Below are 16,397 nucleotides of genomic sequence, written 5' to 3' on the forward strand. Positions count from 1 at the left end.
GGATAAAAGCGCTATATAAGCGACTATTTACCAAAATACAAAAACAAAACACTGACACAAACAGGAAAGCAAAGCTCCGACCAAAACATAAGGGAAGAGAGTCCAAACACGAGGACCAGGTAGGGCATGGAAGGAGAATGTCCAAAAGCATAGCTGTTCACGGAGGAGGAAGGAGAGACGATCTGGCAGGGAACCGTGTGGAGAGCTGGGTAAAAGAACATGGGGGCACAGGTGAAAACAATCAGGTTTAACGAGAACTGTTCCACAAAAAAAATGCACATCCAGCAGACGGTTCTCCAAGGACAGAAAAGGGTCAGTGGTCAACTGCACTGGGTTCATGAATTTTCTTCTACTTGATTGTGTTGCTTTAACTTCACTCAAAAACAATAAGTAAAGGGGTTTGTTCACCCTGCACTTAATTCTAACTTGATGAAAACTAGTAAGAAGTGCATATTGTTGACAACTGAGTAAAATTGACTAAAAATGTAAAATATGAGAATAGATGTTATAATAACTAGACACTGACAAGCTGAGAATTATCTTGATTCAAAATTGTAATGCAAAAAAAAAATCCTCAGATTTAAAAAGGTGCATAACAGTTTGTGTAAATTTCTAAAACCACTAGTTTTTCCACCACTGTCACAATTTGTTAAGAGACATAACTTAAAATTTCCTTAAAACTTTTAACAATATTTTTCACCAAAACAAATTTATTAGTGTAATGAAGCAGGTTTTTATCACAGGTTCAATTATTTATAGATAAATTTCTCATGTCCAGAAGGACCCTAATATAAATGTAATTATTTTTATAGTTTGAAACAATAAAAGCATAAAATGTTATTATGTTGTTAAATGCAATTTAATAGTAAAGGACAGAAAAACACAGAGAGACAGCAAAGTGAAAGCAGTAGCAGAGTCCTAGTAAGTCAGGTCAGAACTGGAAACACTGGTCTCTCCTCAGTGTCTCTGACTTGTGAGGCCAGACAGGGCTCCCAGACTCTGGTTTCAGAGTCCACCTTCCCCCACTGGTCTGCAGGGAGCCTCAGGGTGCTGCTCCATCTGCAGAGGCCGTCCATCTCCAGCACCACTGTGCTCCTGCTCTCCTCCCAGCTGATGCTGCTCTTCACTGGCCCAGTCAGGGTGGGAAGGACTCGACCCACTGCACAGAAAGAGAACAAAGTGTAGAAACGCTGCAGGTTGAGATGAAAATGCTCTGAAGATTTTCACTTCCGCTTTAACCTTAGTAACTATAGCAACAGATTGGCATCACTGATGAACCATGAAAACAGACGGTTTCAGGACTAAAGATAAAATGTCAAAACTCTCATTTTGTTCCACAGATGTGTCACCATTTAATCCTGCAAATTACTTATTGTTAGCTTTAAAAAAGAAGAAAAAACATCAAATCACTGGGTCTAACTAATGGATTGATGGATGAATGCAGCACCATGTGCGATAAATAAAAATCTATAGGAAAAATGTAGATAATAAAAAACCAAATGTCACACACTTATTTTGGGAAACATACTTTTAATAAATTGTTGAAATTTCAGTGTAACAAAGAGAAAAATTTAAGAAAAATGTTACAGTGTGATAAACTAAACAATCACTGCAACAGTCTTAAAAATAAATATCAGCTAAATGTTACAGCAATGTACAATAATTAAATACAATTAAATACAGTTTATGTAGAACTGACTCCAAAGTAAACTTAATGTATCAGTGAGAAAAAGCCAGAGTCATGATTTTAAAACATCTAAATGTAGAGAGACATGACTGAATATGAATCAAATGAACAACAATCAACAACAAAAAAAGTGTAAAATAAAAGTCAGTTGCTGTAAACTTGGCCATAAACATAATGTCACTAATTTCCTGAATGTTTTCCTGAATTTCCTGTATTTTACCTTTAAATATACAATATATTAATTTCCAAACTAATCCCTGTTTATATATTTGAATACAAAAGAAAATATTTTCAACTGAATGTGTAGAAAAAAGTTACAAACAAACTGAACCATTGATAATCAGCCTGATCAGATTGATCCAAGTCCCTGTTGGAGTCAGTGTGATCATTTCCATAGAGCCACTTTGCATCAGCAGCACCATGCTCCAGTGCTCTGGGAGAGTTTATAGTCCTGAGAGTTGAACACTGGATGACTGACAGCTGTCCTTCATGACAACAGAAGACACAGAAATCCTCCTCATCAAAAACATGACTCTGATCTCCGTCCTCATCTGGACTCTCCTCTGCTGCTGCTTCCCAGGTAAAGTCCAGAGAATCCAACTCCTCTCCTCTATCAACATCCGTCCCTCTGAAATGAAGCCCACAAAACCATGATGCTGCTTTCTGTTTTTGTCTCTGTGTCCTCAGAGTCCAGAGGTCAGGTCACAGTGACTCAGCCTGGAGCAGTGAGCTCTGCTCTGGGAGGAACCACAACCATCACATGTAAAACCAGTCAGAATGTTCATGTTTGGAGCAACTATCAGCTTTTAGCCTGGTACCAACAGAAAGATGGAGAACGTCCTAAGCTCCTCATTTATGATGCCACCAATCGAGCATCAGGGATTCCAGATCGTTTTTCAGGCAGTGGATCAAACTCTGACTTCACTCTGACCATCAGTGGAGTCCAGACTGAAGATGCAGCAGTTTACTACTGTCAGAGTGCTCACAGCATCAACAGTCAGTATGTGTTCACACAGTGAAAAAGCATCGTACAAAAACCTCCCTCAGTCAGACTGAACAGAAACTGAACTGATGCTGCAGCTGGAAGCTACTGCAGAGACTGATACAGTTCACTGAATGTACACAAACACCAGCTGATGGTTAAAATCGAGATCATTCACTGTATCTGTTATGCTGAACATCAGTGTGTAACATCTTTACAAAGACTCATTTATGACCTTGTTACTTGATAATATTTTATAATATTCTATAATTATTAAATCTTGATGACTCCACCCTGTAGGGACTGATGCAATTCACTGAACACACACACACACACACACACACACACACACACACAATTTTGCAAAATTTCTCAATCACAGCTTCTAGCTGTCTATTCAAACAAAAAAATTCATCATAATTCTATATTCTCAAAAAGCCAAAAAAGCTGTTTAAGTGTCTCAGCTTCAAATGTTTTCAGCTAAATATAACTGAACAAAACCATGAAGACAAAGATCAGCATCAGAACCCTTGATGAGTGAAGACAGTCCAAAGATAAACATCACATCCCTGAAATCCTACAAAACTTCATCTTTGTTAACATATGAACTAAATTCAGAATCAGTTTGGATCATAAAAAGTCAAAGATCAGTGACTTCATTTGTTAATATAAATAACTAAAAATCACCGTAACAAACTGTACAATCACACATTTTCTCTAATATTTGACTGGAAAAGTAAAATATAAACAGATTCAAAGATCATTTGAAACAGCTGTAAACAAAACTATGTGTCCACATTGTCCATCTACTTGTTGTGTAGTGTGACGTCCTCTGACCTCTGTGCTTTAACTTGTTTGCTCTTCTTTCACAGTTTCATGTAACTGGTGGTGTTTGTCTCAAAGGCAAAGAAAGTAAAAGACACTGAAAACACACTTGAAGAATTTATACCCAGAACATAAAGTGTGAAATAAGAGACGTGTGTAAGTCAGTTAAAAACTCCTAAAGGATCCACATTAAAGGCCTGGAGAGAGTCTTACAGAAAGGACTGAGGTGGAAACTTTGCTTTTGGTTGAAAGCACTGCTGCACTGATGGGAAACCCCCTGATCCACTGAGGACAGTTCCAGCTGAGTGACTGTGTGTGTTTGCATATGTGTCCTGCCTCTGTCTCCCAGCTGTTAAGAGACCAGTGTTGATCAGGGTCTGTCCAGGCCTTTCAGAGCCACTGACACGCCGGCAGCACAATGATGATGTCTCTGAGTCTACTGCTGTCCACCCTGGGGCTCCTTGTTCAGGGTGAGACTCTCTTGTGAAAACTTTGCTTCAGGATGAAACCAGGTTCAGCACAATGATGTTCTGCTCTGATGGAGAAACACTGAAACAAGCAGCATTGACCTTCTTCCATCTATTGTCCATGTTAAACAAATGATCCTCTTCTGTTTGGATGCTGATCATCTTTGTCCAAGCTGGATTTGTCTCAATTGGGATTGTCCAGGATTTCAGAGTTTGGACAACATTCTCCTCTCAGCCACAGCATGCAGAGAGGGTCCAGCTTCTCCCCCAGAATCAAACCAGTCCTCCTTATTAGTTTGTCCAGTCTGTAAATGTCTGCCACCTTCATGTTCTGATGACAATTCTAACTTGTTTATTATTAGGGTCATAGTTGGTGATGGAGTCATACTGGAGGGAATGTATAGTTACGAGGTGGTTCTAATGTTTTGGCCCCTTCATTCATCTGCTTCATTCTTCCTGTGTGATCTGATTTTCACACGTGAATGTTCCAAAATGAATTGATCACAAAACACAAATTAATTCTGAGCTATTTTAGTCATTAAATGTTTATTGCTTTAATAATTATACTGGACTTACTGTAGGGACATAGTTCAGCCACTATGGGGAGCAATGTCCCCCCTGCATCCTAATAGAGTCCAGACTGAAGATGCAGCAGTTTACTACTGTCAGAGTCTCCACAGCATCAACAGTCAGTGGTTGTTCACACAGTGAAAAAGCATCGTACAAAAACCTCCCTCAGTCAGGCGCTGATCTGTTCACATTAATCCTCCTCTGTTTCAGTTTGTGATCATTTTTGACCAGGTATTTAAATTAACACACACTGACCCCCCAAGACTCTGGGCCTGTGCCCACTATAGTCTCATGATCCATCAGTGAGGTAATTTACTTTATCTTATATCAATCAGAGTTTTTAGATTTTATGTTTCTGTTGTACTTTTACACACTTTGTACTGATGGTTGCACCAATAGAAACATCATCTGACCACAACCATTTTCATTGCAGCCTGCTCTGCATTAGTGACACTATGATGTTGTTAATTCACTGACAGACTGATGGTCTGATACTTTGTATATTGTTAAATGTTTCTTTCATTAAAATGATTCTGTTCATCTGTAAGAAAGAAACACTTCCTGTTTTTTATTTCCTGTTAATCTGCTGTTGTATTTTCATCCACCAGTTAAATGACTAAAAAGGTGTGAACACATTTGTTTTCTTGTTACTTCCTGAACCAGACAGAAGGTTGAACCCTGACAGCAGCATCAGTAAAGTAGATCATGTTACTGCATTTCTCTCTGCCACAGGTAGTAGTTTATACTACAGTAGAAGACTTTAAAGTTTTACTGCAGCGCAGTAAGTCAGTGAAGTTCAGCTACTGTCCGTCTGTCTCAGTCGTCTCAAGATGTCTTCAGATATTTATGCCAAACCATATTTTTCCAAGAAGGTGAGATACAATAGAAAGGTTGAGGAAGATGGAGGAGAGTGGGAGGAAAGAGAGGTGGATATCTACGAGAGTACTGATGTTATCAGAGATGATGTCACTGATATTCAGTCACAGGAAGAAGGTAAGTGATTGGACACAGGTGTAAATCTGCTTTGTTGCTCTGTTCTGTCCACACAGCATCTACTGCACATCTGTTCATCTTGTTGCTCTTCCTGAACTTTCTTTTATTCTCTATTAAAGGTTTTTTAATGGAAAATATGACAAATCAATATTACAAATAACTTTGCTTTGTTTGAGTGGCTTTAGATCATGTTAGACTGATATGTGATGTTTTTCCTGCATTCAGAACCTGCAGCCCATCACTGTTCTCTCTGTATCTATATCCTACATGTACAGTTTGTAGGAAACAGCTGCAAAATGTGTGTTCAGTTAGTTGGATGCTCTTCTGCTGACTACATGTAAACTAACACAGGTTTCTGTAGAAAAGTCATTTTCAGGGGTTTTGTCGCTAAATGTGTTCAGTTTTTAGCTTCAGTCCTACTGGTCATAGTTTAACATTTATTCAGTTGTCAGATCTGTAGAAGCATCAGCTCTGGTAAAGAGTTTTACCACAGAGTGGAACAAACACACAACAGGAAGAAGTGGGAGGTGTAAAGTGACTGTTCAGTTGGACACTTTTGTGGTCAACTGCAACATGAACATGATAATCTGTCAGATCACTGATCTTTAGTGTTGATGTGACATTTTGAACAGATGCCACCACAACCACAGACCTGAACCACGATGCTTGTGGGTAAACTGCCATGATTAACGCTGATGATCAGTAACAACCAGCTTCCATGTTGTTTTGTCTCTGTAGGACCACAGACTCAGAATCATCCTCCAGTCCACAGAAAGTCTTTCAGAGGAGCTGCTCTGTGTCTAGCAGTGCTGTGTCTTCTGATGGCAGCTGGGATCATCGTCCTGTCCACATATCGTAAGATAAACTGCTCTGATTGGTTGTTTCTAGATTTGTACTTTATTGATCCTGAGGGAAATTTAAAGCGTCAACTAACTTACGCAGCTTAAAATGCTCAAATACACAAAATAAAATATGAATATAAATAGTAATGAACAGTAACAGTCCATGTTTTTACTAAGCCAATAAACCTAAGTTAGCTCAGTATAAAAGTGAACATGATGAGACTAATAAAGGTCAAGAGGGCAACAAAGCCAATGAAACACTAATGCTGCCTCTTCAGTGAACCACATCATGGAAGAGAACACTGGCTACCACAGTCTGGTAGAACAGAAGAAGAAGTTTTCAGATTTTGAAAGACACCAGGCTCCTCGGGAAAAACAGTCTGTCCTTTCCTGTCTGTCCTTTCCCTCCACTTATCATCTGGAGTGTTGCTGGTTAACCACGTCTCTGTGAAGCAGCAGACTACAGTCCTTGTTAATCCTCTAGTTTTTCACTACAGCTGCCAGTTCATCAATCTTCTTGCACAATGAATTAACATTCCACATAACCACAGATGGAACAGACATCTTATGCCTCTGGTTCTCCAGCTGCATGGCTCTGAGTTTAGCACCAGCCTCCTGCCCCAGTACTTGCACCTCAGCTCACTGTGGATCTTCTTTTTATCTAATTATCTTCATCTGTTTGGTGAGTAGTTCATTATGTTACAGGAAGAGGGAATGACAATAATGTCATTTTTGTGATTAATTGTGAATCTGAAGCTGTTTAAAATACATTTCAAATTCCATAATGAAGCTTCATTTATGTCATTTCATTAAGCATCTTTGAAAAGCTCATTATACCCTACTGACATCGAGTGTGTAAATTATTTGCAGCAAACAGCACCAATTATGATGAAGGTAAAGCACCAGGTAATGTAAGTGTGTAGAAATGTATTTGATGTCAGATGTTACCCACCTTTAAATTTCCCCTTCAATTGGTAAAAAGAAGAAAAAAGTTTGAATACCTGGGATTCATAACCCAGTACAATGGTACAATACCGTTGGCCTCCATGTTGGTCTCTTGGAACTGTTTGCAAAAGTGCAGTGGAGAGACATGTCCTGAGGCTGTCCACGTGTATGGACATTTAGCAGACTCCTAGAGCAGCGGCAGGTCCTGATCACTTCATTGCAGCAGTGTGTGGCAGCGATGCAAACACCCACAAACACTAATGAACGTCTTTCTCTAAGCAGCAAATGTCCAGAATCTCTAAGTGTCAGATGTAGTTACCGTCCTCACTCAGTAGCTTGGTGTAATACGTGTCTCCCACATTCACCATGCTAGCATGAAGGAGCTAAGCTAACTACAGTCCACAGTGTGGTGAAGGCCTTAGAGTCTATGAAGTGAATGTAGAGACAAACAGCTCCTACTGCTCCCATACTTTATAAAATACAGATACAGAAACATTCAGGAGTTTAGTGAACCAACAACATTACTGGAACTTTACCAAACATGGATATTGTATTTTTGTCTCTTCCCTCAGTCAGGCTCCATTTTCTGCTCCTTCCTCCTGTTCTCTTCCCTCCTGCTTCGTTGTTTGAGTTTCCCACTCACCTAACTTGTTAGGTCGTCCTAAGCATCACTAATTGTCCAACACAAATGACTGAAACCTGTCTCGTCCACTTAAAACACAGAGAAAGGGAGAAAGATGCGTTTAACAACCATTCTGAACATAGGATATTTCATTTACATAAGTGTCCAATTAGAACAGTCCACATTCAACAAAAGCTGGAAACTCCCCTTCTGCTCCACACAAGCACTGAAACTTTGATATCACATGGAGCATCACTACTGTTCACCTGATCACATCCTAGCAAAGGAATCTGAACAGGTGCCATTGGGGCATCGAGGTGTTTCATTCACTCACATACAGATAGTTCACAGTGATCTGTCCTGTCATTCTTACAAACTATGAGATGGTTTAATAGTATGTGTGTGTGCAACAGCTCCAAACTAACTGAGTGGGATAAATAAAGCTGTATTTTATTGTATTGATCAGAGTAGGTCCAGTTCTCTCCTTCATGACCCTTGTGAGCCTTGCACCACTTGCTCTGTCCATGTTTTAAGCTGTAATTTTTACATTTATTTAAAACTTAGATTTGTGGACTTTGAACAGAATAATAATTTCAAACTGCAGCAACAGCTCACACATCACATTTCCTGTCAGAAACACTTCTTGTTTATATTTAGTTTGATCTGAGACAGGAAGTCAGCTTTTTACACCTATAATTATATACTAATGATATGCAGGCACACAGTTCTGCTAATGAACCTTATATCTTAGTACGATGACCAGGAAACATTTAAAAATATGAGAATGAGCTGTGTTTCTCAATATTTTTGAACGTTTTCCAGATAAAATTCAGAAATAGTCATTCAATTATATTTACAACACAAAAATAAAGATTTACATCAAACACAAATGTATTTAAAGTGTCAGTGGTTGTGGTTTGTCCTGCTGCTACTTCCTTGATGCTCTCTGTTCAAAGCTGCCTGACTCAGACACAAACAGACAGTGAAGACTGGTCACAAAGAAGTTCACTTAGTTTTTAGCTCTTTAGTTCATCAACATGTCGACAGAAATTCAAACTGAGTCTGATCTGAGGGTGAAATATATTAGAGGAGAGAGAGAGAACATGGAGGTGGAGATGATGGAGGATGGAGATCAGTGTGATGATGTTGGATCACAAGAAGCCCGTGAGTTTGAATAATTATGTTCACTATTATTGTGGGAACTCAAATAACTTTTACAGCTTCAGTCTCACTGTTAAAGAACAAAGTTCCTGTAACAGTTGGTGATGTCATTATCTTGTCATCAGGAGTCATTTAATACAGCAGGAGTTTAAAAATCTTTGTTCACCAAACAGTTGGAGTTAATTAAAGTAAAAACCCTCCATACTGTAGTTTATTAAAGTCCCTTAATAAAGTTGAATAAAACATATCCTCTGTGTATTTTGTGTCTGTAGAACCACACAGTGAGAAGAAGCTTTCAGCTATGAGAAACAGCAGTTTCAGAGTTTTTACAGTGTCTCTGCGAGTTCTGTATCTTCTGATTCTGGCTGGGATCATCACACGCTGTGAGGACTTTTATTCCATAATGTTGAAGGTTTTATTTTCTTCGTAGCAACTTTGTCTCCTAGAAATGATGTTAGAAACATGTTTCTTACTAATCAATGTTGTTGAACTTGTTAATCATTTAATCCTGATCAGCTCTGGGCTCATCACACACATTGTCCTAAACCATAGGATTATTAAAGACCGGCCACAGCTGCTGGGCTGCTCTCCAAGCACCAACCATTTGTTAGCTTGTGAGGACAATTCAAATCCAGTGGATTCCATCTTCTTAGTGGCTTTTCCATCAGTAAACAGGCTTTGAAAAACCCACAGACAACCAATCATTTCAAAGAAACACAGGATATAGTTGTGACCACCTAAAGCTCGAGCTTGTCACGATTTTGGTTAAGGGAGGACCCAAGTGAAGAGACTGTGAGAGGGATTGCAATAAGGGGCTTTTATTGACAGAGATTTAGATGGTGAACAGAAGTCGCTCCCAACAGTAGGATACTAGAAACCGGTTTCAGAACAGGACCAGCACACGAAAGGAGTTAACTTAATATTATCTAAGGTGACAACAGAGTGGACGTTGAAAACAAGAGGGGACAAAATTTACCAAAATAAACACAACTAAGGCTCAGGGACGAGTTAGACTAGGAAATGAAAGAACAAACAAAGGCTACTAAATAAATAAGGCACAGATCAACGTTAAACTACTAAAGCAGGTAAACACAAGGGGAAGACTAAGGAAACTAACAGGAATATAACAGGACACAAACCACTGAACAAAAGATCACATGTAATAATGATTAAAGTAAAGCGGAGCACAACTTAAAACACACTTGAAGGGAAAGATACCAAAGTAACACAGTTGGGGGAAACACATAAACACAAGAACTAAGGGGAGGCAGACACGAACAAACTAAGCATAAAGCACTGGCAAACTGAAGAACACACAAGCAAACCTAAACACGAAAAAACCAGGATCAAAACAAGCGGAGAAAACTAGAGACTAGACCAAAACACTGAATTAAACAAAAGGCAAACCTCAGACCAAAACCACACAGAAAACACGGAGTCCAGGATACTAGAGTCCAGATTTCCCAAAAGTTCAAGAAACATAAGTTTAGGCTTTACCAAAAGTCCAGAGTCTACTGTGGGGTTGGTGAGGACAATAACGACGACAATGAAGAAAGTAACAACGATAGAAGTGACCATGTGAACAACGACGAGGATCTGGCAGGGAGTGAGGGGAAGACTGAACTAAAATAGAGGAGGGAACAGGTGCAAACCATCAGGGACAAATGAAGCTGGGGAAAAGAAACCAAGGCACAGGAAGTAGGGGGGAGGGGCCACAAAATAAAGGTCCAGGAACAGGAAGTGCACTGACATCCTGACAGAGCTGTTAGAACTTGGTTACTATGCGTCTCCATCAATGTGCTGCAGGGCTCAGATCTTGGTCCTTTTTCCATCTATACTACATCCCTGGGTTCTATCATCCACTCACATGGCTTTTCCTATCATTGCTATGCTGATGACACACAGCTCTTCCTGTCCTTTCCACTGAGGACTCCACTGTCTCATATTACATTTCTGCCTGTCTCTCTGACATCTTTGCTTTAATAAGAGAAAGACATCTTCAGCTCAACATCACCAAGACAGAAGTTCTAGTCTTCACAGCCAGACCTTCAAACAACATCAGCATCAACATTGGGTCTTCAATGATTGTCCCCACTAAGTCTGCCAGAAATCTGAGGATCATAATAAACAACAGACTGACTTTTACTGACATCTCCTCTGTCTCTAGGGCAGCAGATTTGTCCTCTACAAGATCTGAAAGATCAGATCCTACCTTTCTGAATATACAACCCAACTCACTGTGCAGGCTCTGCTCATATCATCCAGGTCTACAATCCCTCCCACCTACTACGCTCTGCTGAAGAACATTTCCACTTTAAAAAAGGAAAAACACTTTTCCAATCAACACTTCATCTCATTGCACTTAACGTTTTCACCTTGACTTTTCTGCTGCTTTGTTCCTCACTTGTAAGTCACTTTGGATAAAAGTCTGCTAAATAAAATATGTAAATGTGAATATACTTTGTTCCAAAAGTGAGATGCTAGAGGGCAGTTTCCACCTCATATTCATGAAGGTGCTGCAGGAACCTACATGGGACACAAAGTGTTTTCAGAGTTTTTAGGAAAAAACAATAAAAATTCACAATTCAACAAAGCAAAAGTAAATATTGACATTTTGTCCCATAATTTAAAGTGCTACATGTTTTCTAATAATTTCATGTGCTCATGTAGTTAATTAGTGAATTTGGCAGGTTGGAAATAGGTTGATACTGAATTTCTCAGTAAAATGTTCACAACACAACAACATGTTCACAGAACAACATCTACTTTGTGACAACAGCAGAAATAAAGTGATTTCTGCTTCTGTTTAAAGTCACTGCACTTGGTGAAGTTGAAATCCTTTAAAAACAAGTATTTAACGTTACAGACATTTGTGTTGGTTCTTTGTTGGCTCTAGTCACGACTCCCTGAGTGAGTTTATCACAGCAGGTTAAAGAACAGTGGCTTCAACAAGTTACTAGTGTTATTAAGTGTGACAGTGACACTTTAACGTGCTCAGGAAACTTCAATATGCTGTATTTAAAACACAATTATTTCATGGTTTTGATCTGTTTGGATTTGGTTTTTCCCTCCAGATATTTTAGTGACTTTGGAGAAAAATGATCTGGAGAATCAGTCACAGCATCTCATCAAGCAGCTCCAGGGTAAAACTTCAGGATCCAACTTCACAATGTTTCCATGTTCTCATAGTGTTTTTCTACTGTTCTAATACAAAGACAGCAGTCAACAATACTCAGTTACAGAGACTCATTGTTTCTTTGCTTTTGTGTTTCTCATCAGTTCATTCAGTCACCAAAGAAAAAGAGCTTCAATCCAGGATTGACAACCTGAACAAAAGCTACAATGAGCTCCAGGACAAAATGTCACGTAAGATTTTGAAATAATTACCAAATATCATTATACACAAGATTCACCTTCATGTTACGTTGAGACATGACAGGATTTATATTGTGTAATGTTGTTTTTAAGACACGTCAGTCACCAACAGTCAGTTACAGGATGAAATAAAGCAGCTGAAAGACAAAATTCAAGGTGAGAAAATTTTAAAAACTAAAACCAAAAAGCAGGATTAAACTAATTTCCATGATATGACTTAAATCTGCCTTTATGTTCAGTTAGAGTTGTTTCATTTTGTTGAAAATTTTTCTATGTGGATATTTCTGTTGCAGATCATCACTTAAAAATCTGAGTTTTAACTTCTTTCTAAACTGAAGCTGAAAGAGAAAAGCAGCAGATTAAGATCTTATTTTACACAGTGACACTACAGATCATCATCATTCTGATACTGAATGACATGAAATCTGTCTTTAAACATTTGTTTGACATTAAGGGAAGTCGTGTCCCGAAGGATGGAAGAGATTTGGATGCAGTTGTTACTTTAAATCCACTGAGAAGAAAAGTTGGTCTGACAGCAGAAAAGACTGTGTGAAGAGAGAATCAGATCTGGTGATTTTCAACAGCAAAGAGGAACAGGTGAGTGTGTGTGTGTGTGTGTGTGTGTGTGTGTGTGTGTGTGTGTGTGTGTGTGTGTGTGTGTGTGTGTATTACTGTGTGTGTTTGTGTGTGTGTGTGTGTGTGTGTTAATGTATGTGTGTTAATGTGTTAATGTGTGCGTGAGTGTGTGTGTGTTAGTGTGTGTGTGTTAATGAGTGTGTGTGTGTTAATATGTGTGTGTGTAAATGTATGTGTGTATGTGTGTGAGTGTGTGTGTGTTAATGTGTGTGTGTGTGTGAGTGTGTGTGTGTTAATGTGTGTGTGTGTTAATGTGTGTGTGTGTGTGAGTGTGTGTGTGTTAATGTGTGTGAGTGTTTGTGTGTTAATGTGTGTGTGTGTGTGTGTGTGTGTGTGTGTGTGTGTGTGTTTGTTAGTGGGTGTGTGTGTGAGTGTGTGTTTGTTAGTGTGTGTGTGTGTTAATGTGTGTGTGTGTGTGTGAGTGTGTGTGTGTTAATGTGTGTGTGTGTGTGAATGTTTGTGTGTTAATGTGTGTGTGTGTGTGTGTGAGTGTGTGTGTGCGTGTTAATGTGTGTGTGTTAATGTGTGTGTGTGTGTGTGTCTGTGTGTTAATGTGTGTGTGTGTGTGTGTGTCTGTGTGTTAATGTGTGTGTGTGTGTCTTAATGTGTGTGTGTGTGTCTTAATGTGTGTGTGTGTGTGTGTTTTAAAGTGTGTGTGTGTGTGTTAGTGTGCGTGTTAATGTGTGCGTGTTAATGTGTGTGTGTGTTAATGTGTGTGTGTGTGTTAATGTGTGTGTGTGCGTGTGTGTGTTAATGTATGTGTCTGCGTGTGTGTGTGTGCGTGCGTGTTTGTTAATGTGTGTGTGCGTGTGTGTTAATGTGCGTGTGTGTTAATATGTGTGTACGTGCGTGTGTGTGTTAATGTGTGTGTGCGTGCGTGTTATAATGTGTGTGTGCGTGTGTGTTTCTGACCTGCTGTCAGTTTTTATTTACAATGAAAAGTCACATGAATATGGGTGAATTCTGATGAACTATAACCAGGAGGTTTGATTTCAGTTAAATGAACAAAAGAAAAAGATGTTTATGATTCAAAAAGCTTCTGCATGAACAATGAAATGTAAAATAAAAAGTTACATTTTATTGAAACACAACAAATACATTCTGCTAAAATATGAACTTTAGTTCCATTCAAACAATGTTTGTTACAACTTTTCTTTTCCTACAAGTTGGAACAGATTCAAATGTTCCTTCAAACAGAGTCACATGATGATGTTACTAGAACAGAAAAACTGAATGATGAAAGAAGAACTGATTATTGACTTTCTGTTAGGACTTTGTCACTGACCTGAATCAGCATGAAGACTTCTGGATTGGTCTATGGACACAATGGTCAGACACAGAGCGAAAATATCAATGGGAATGGTTGGATGGATCACAACTGACAGAAACGTGAGACACATTTTCTTTCTAATACAGTGACATCAGAGTCATTTTTAGGAGCTAATAGGATCATGTGTTAAAATGTAGGACAGTGACAAAATGATCCAAATCTCTCTTGAAAAATCTTTCTATGAACTCTCTTCATCTCCAGTCTGTGATGAGCTGCAGTAACAATGAGTCAGGATTGAAACATGGTTCAAAGCTCTGGTCACAGTTCAGAGGATTGAATGTGTGTGCTGCTCTCTGTATCCTCACACAGAACAAACATGGAGGAAGAAAAACTAGCTTCAACATTTAGAGTCAAACTTTCTTGAACTTGATCTCAGCATGAAGGAGCAGCTGCCTCTTCTCTGCTCTTTAGAAAGTGAAGAACAGATGAAGGAAAAAGCTGAATATGATCATTAGTCCCAGGGATGGATTCAGAGAGCAGCTTTCCAACCACTTTTTCCTGCTGCTGTCTTTTCCTCAGAGACAAAGCTGAAAGTGATGTGAGGAAACCTGTTGACAAAGTGAAAAGTCGAACAGACAGTGACTGGGCTCAGAGAGAGAAACACTACTGAACATGTGCAGTGGCTTTAAAAAGCAGGAATCAGAGCAGGAAGACACTAAATGCTGCTGGAGTCTGAGCAGAGTCACTAACTTTGATTGGAATGAATGGAGGAGATCTCAGAGTCCTGGATCCAGGTTTCAGTTCACATGTGGGATCCTTGTGGTGTCAGCAAATCCCCTACATAGTTACTAACATGACACTATTTCAAATCATTAAAATGAGATTTAACTTTATTTGAAAGTGAAAATAATCATGAATTTATCAAAGTCAAAAACAACGTTTGATTTGTTCCACAGCTTCTGGGCGACAGGAGAGAAACATCCCACTGGGTATTTTGCATCATGCTGTGATCAACAAGGAAGATGGAGAAGTGAACATGATTATGATTATAAAAGAAATTGGATTTGTGAGAAGAAGATTTGCTGCTTCCTCTGATGACAGAGAGGTGTGTAGTGTTGGGATGAAGCTGTTTGTCAAACTCTGAAATGTTCTTCCTGATCCTCAGAGTAATCTCACATTTGTTGACTTGTTCATTCTGTGTCACATGTTCAATCCTCTTTATTCCATAGATATTGTCCCTCTGTGCTCTATGGTGCAGACAGAGTAGTGGGGTTGGAAGTTGTCCACACAACAACTACATGTGGACTTACTAACTCTGTAGTCCCACTAAACTGCTGCAGTCACAGGAAACTGCAGCTTCACTTTGTCTGAACTTTGTTTATTGATGAGTTTGTTGCTTCTTTATTTTCTGACACACCTGGAGTCAACAGCTGATTATTTTGAGAGGTTTAGTTTGGAAAATAAAACTTTTCTTGATTGTTCTGACAAATGAATATGTTTTAATCCACATTTCTATTGTTAATTTTTAACATGTATGGGGGAGAAAAAAAATAAACTCGAGAAATATTACACAAAGAAATGTTGTCAACTTTGATGTGAATTAGTTTCCACAGAATCAAACTGATATTTAGTCACAGAAACTCTTTATGTTCATCTTCCAGTGAAAACCTTCATCAGGACACTGAGAGGTTTAGTTATGAAAACAAATTTTATCCATTGTTTTGATAAATAAATATGTTTTAATCCACTTTTCTATTACCATGTATAGGGGAGAAAACCGACGCCAAAGCGTGTGCACGTGCGTGTAGTGCATGAGTGTACATGTACATTGTGTGTAGTGCATAAACACAAATAGATTGTCAAACGTCATACAGAATGTGAGACACCCATCCAACAAACCAAAACAGAAAAACAAAAGATTCACAGATTAAAAATTGACACACTGACCTATCTCCCATATTCATGTGACTTTTCATTGTCTATAAAAACTGACAGCAGGTCAGAAACACAAGAAACAAATTC

At 38.8% G+C, this 16,397-nt stretch overlaps 1 protein-coding gene across 1 annotated transcript; it reads left to right on the top strand.

The window, feature by feature from the left end:
* The first annotated feature begins 5,207 nt into the window (after positions 1-5,207).
* LOC137132215 (CD209 antigen-like protein C) lies at positions 5,208-15,941 on the top strand. Its single transcript, XM_067514492.1, has 8 exons — positions 5,208-5,524; positions 6,263-6,379; positions 12,169-12,237; positions 12,374-12,460; positions 12,563-12,625; positions 12,924-13,066; positions 14,376-14,494; positions 15,332-15,941. The coding sequence occupies exons 1-8, from the start codon at positions 5,362-5,364 to the stop codon at positions 15,468-15,470; spliced, it is 900 nt and encodes a 299-aa protein (XP_067370593.1). The 5' UTR covers positions 5,208-5,361; the 3' UTR covers positions 15,471-15,941.
* Positions 15,942-16,397: the final 456 nt, after the last annotated feature.

The sequence above is a fragment of the Channa argus genome, chromosome 1 (genome assembly GCF_033026475.1).
Source record: "Channa argus isolate prfri chromosome 1, Channa argus male v1.0, whole genome shotgun sequence".
In the NCBI taxonomy this organism is placed as follows: Eukaryota; Metazoa; Chordata; class Actinopteri; order Anabantiformes; family Channidae; genus Channa; species Channa argus.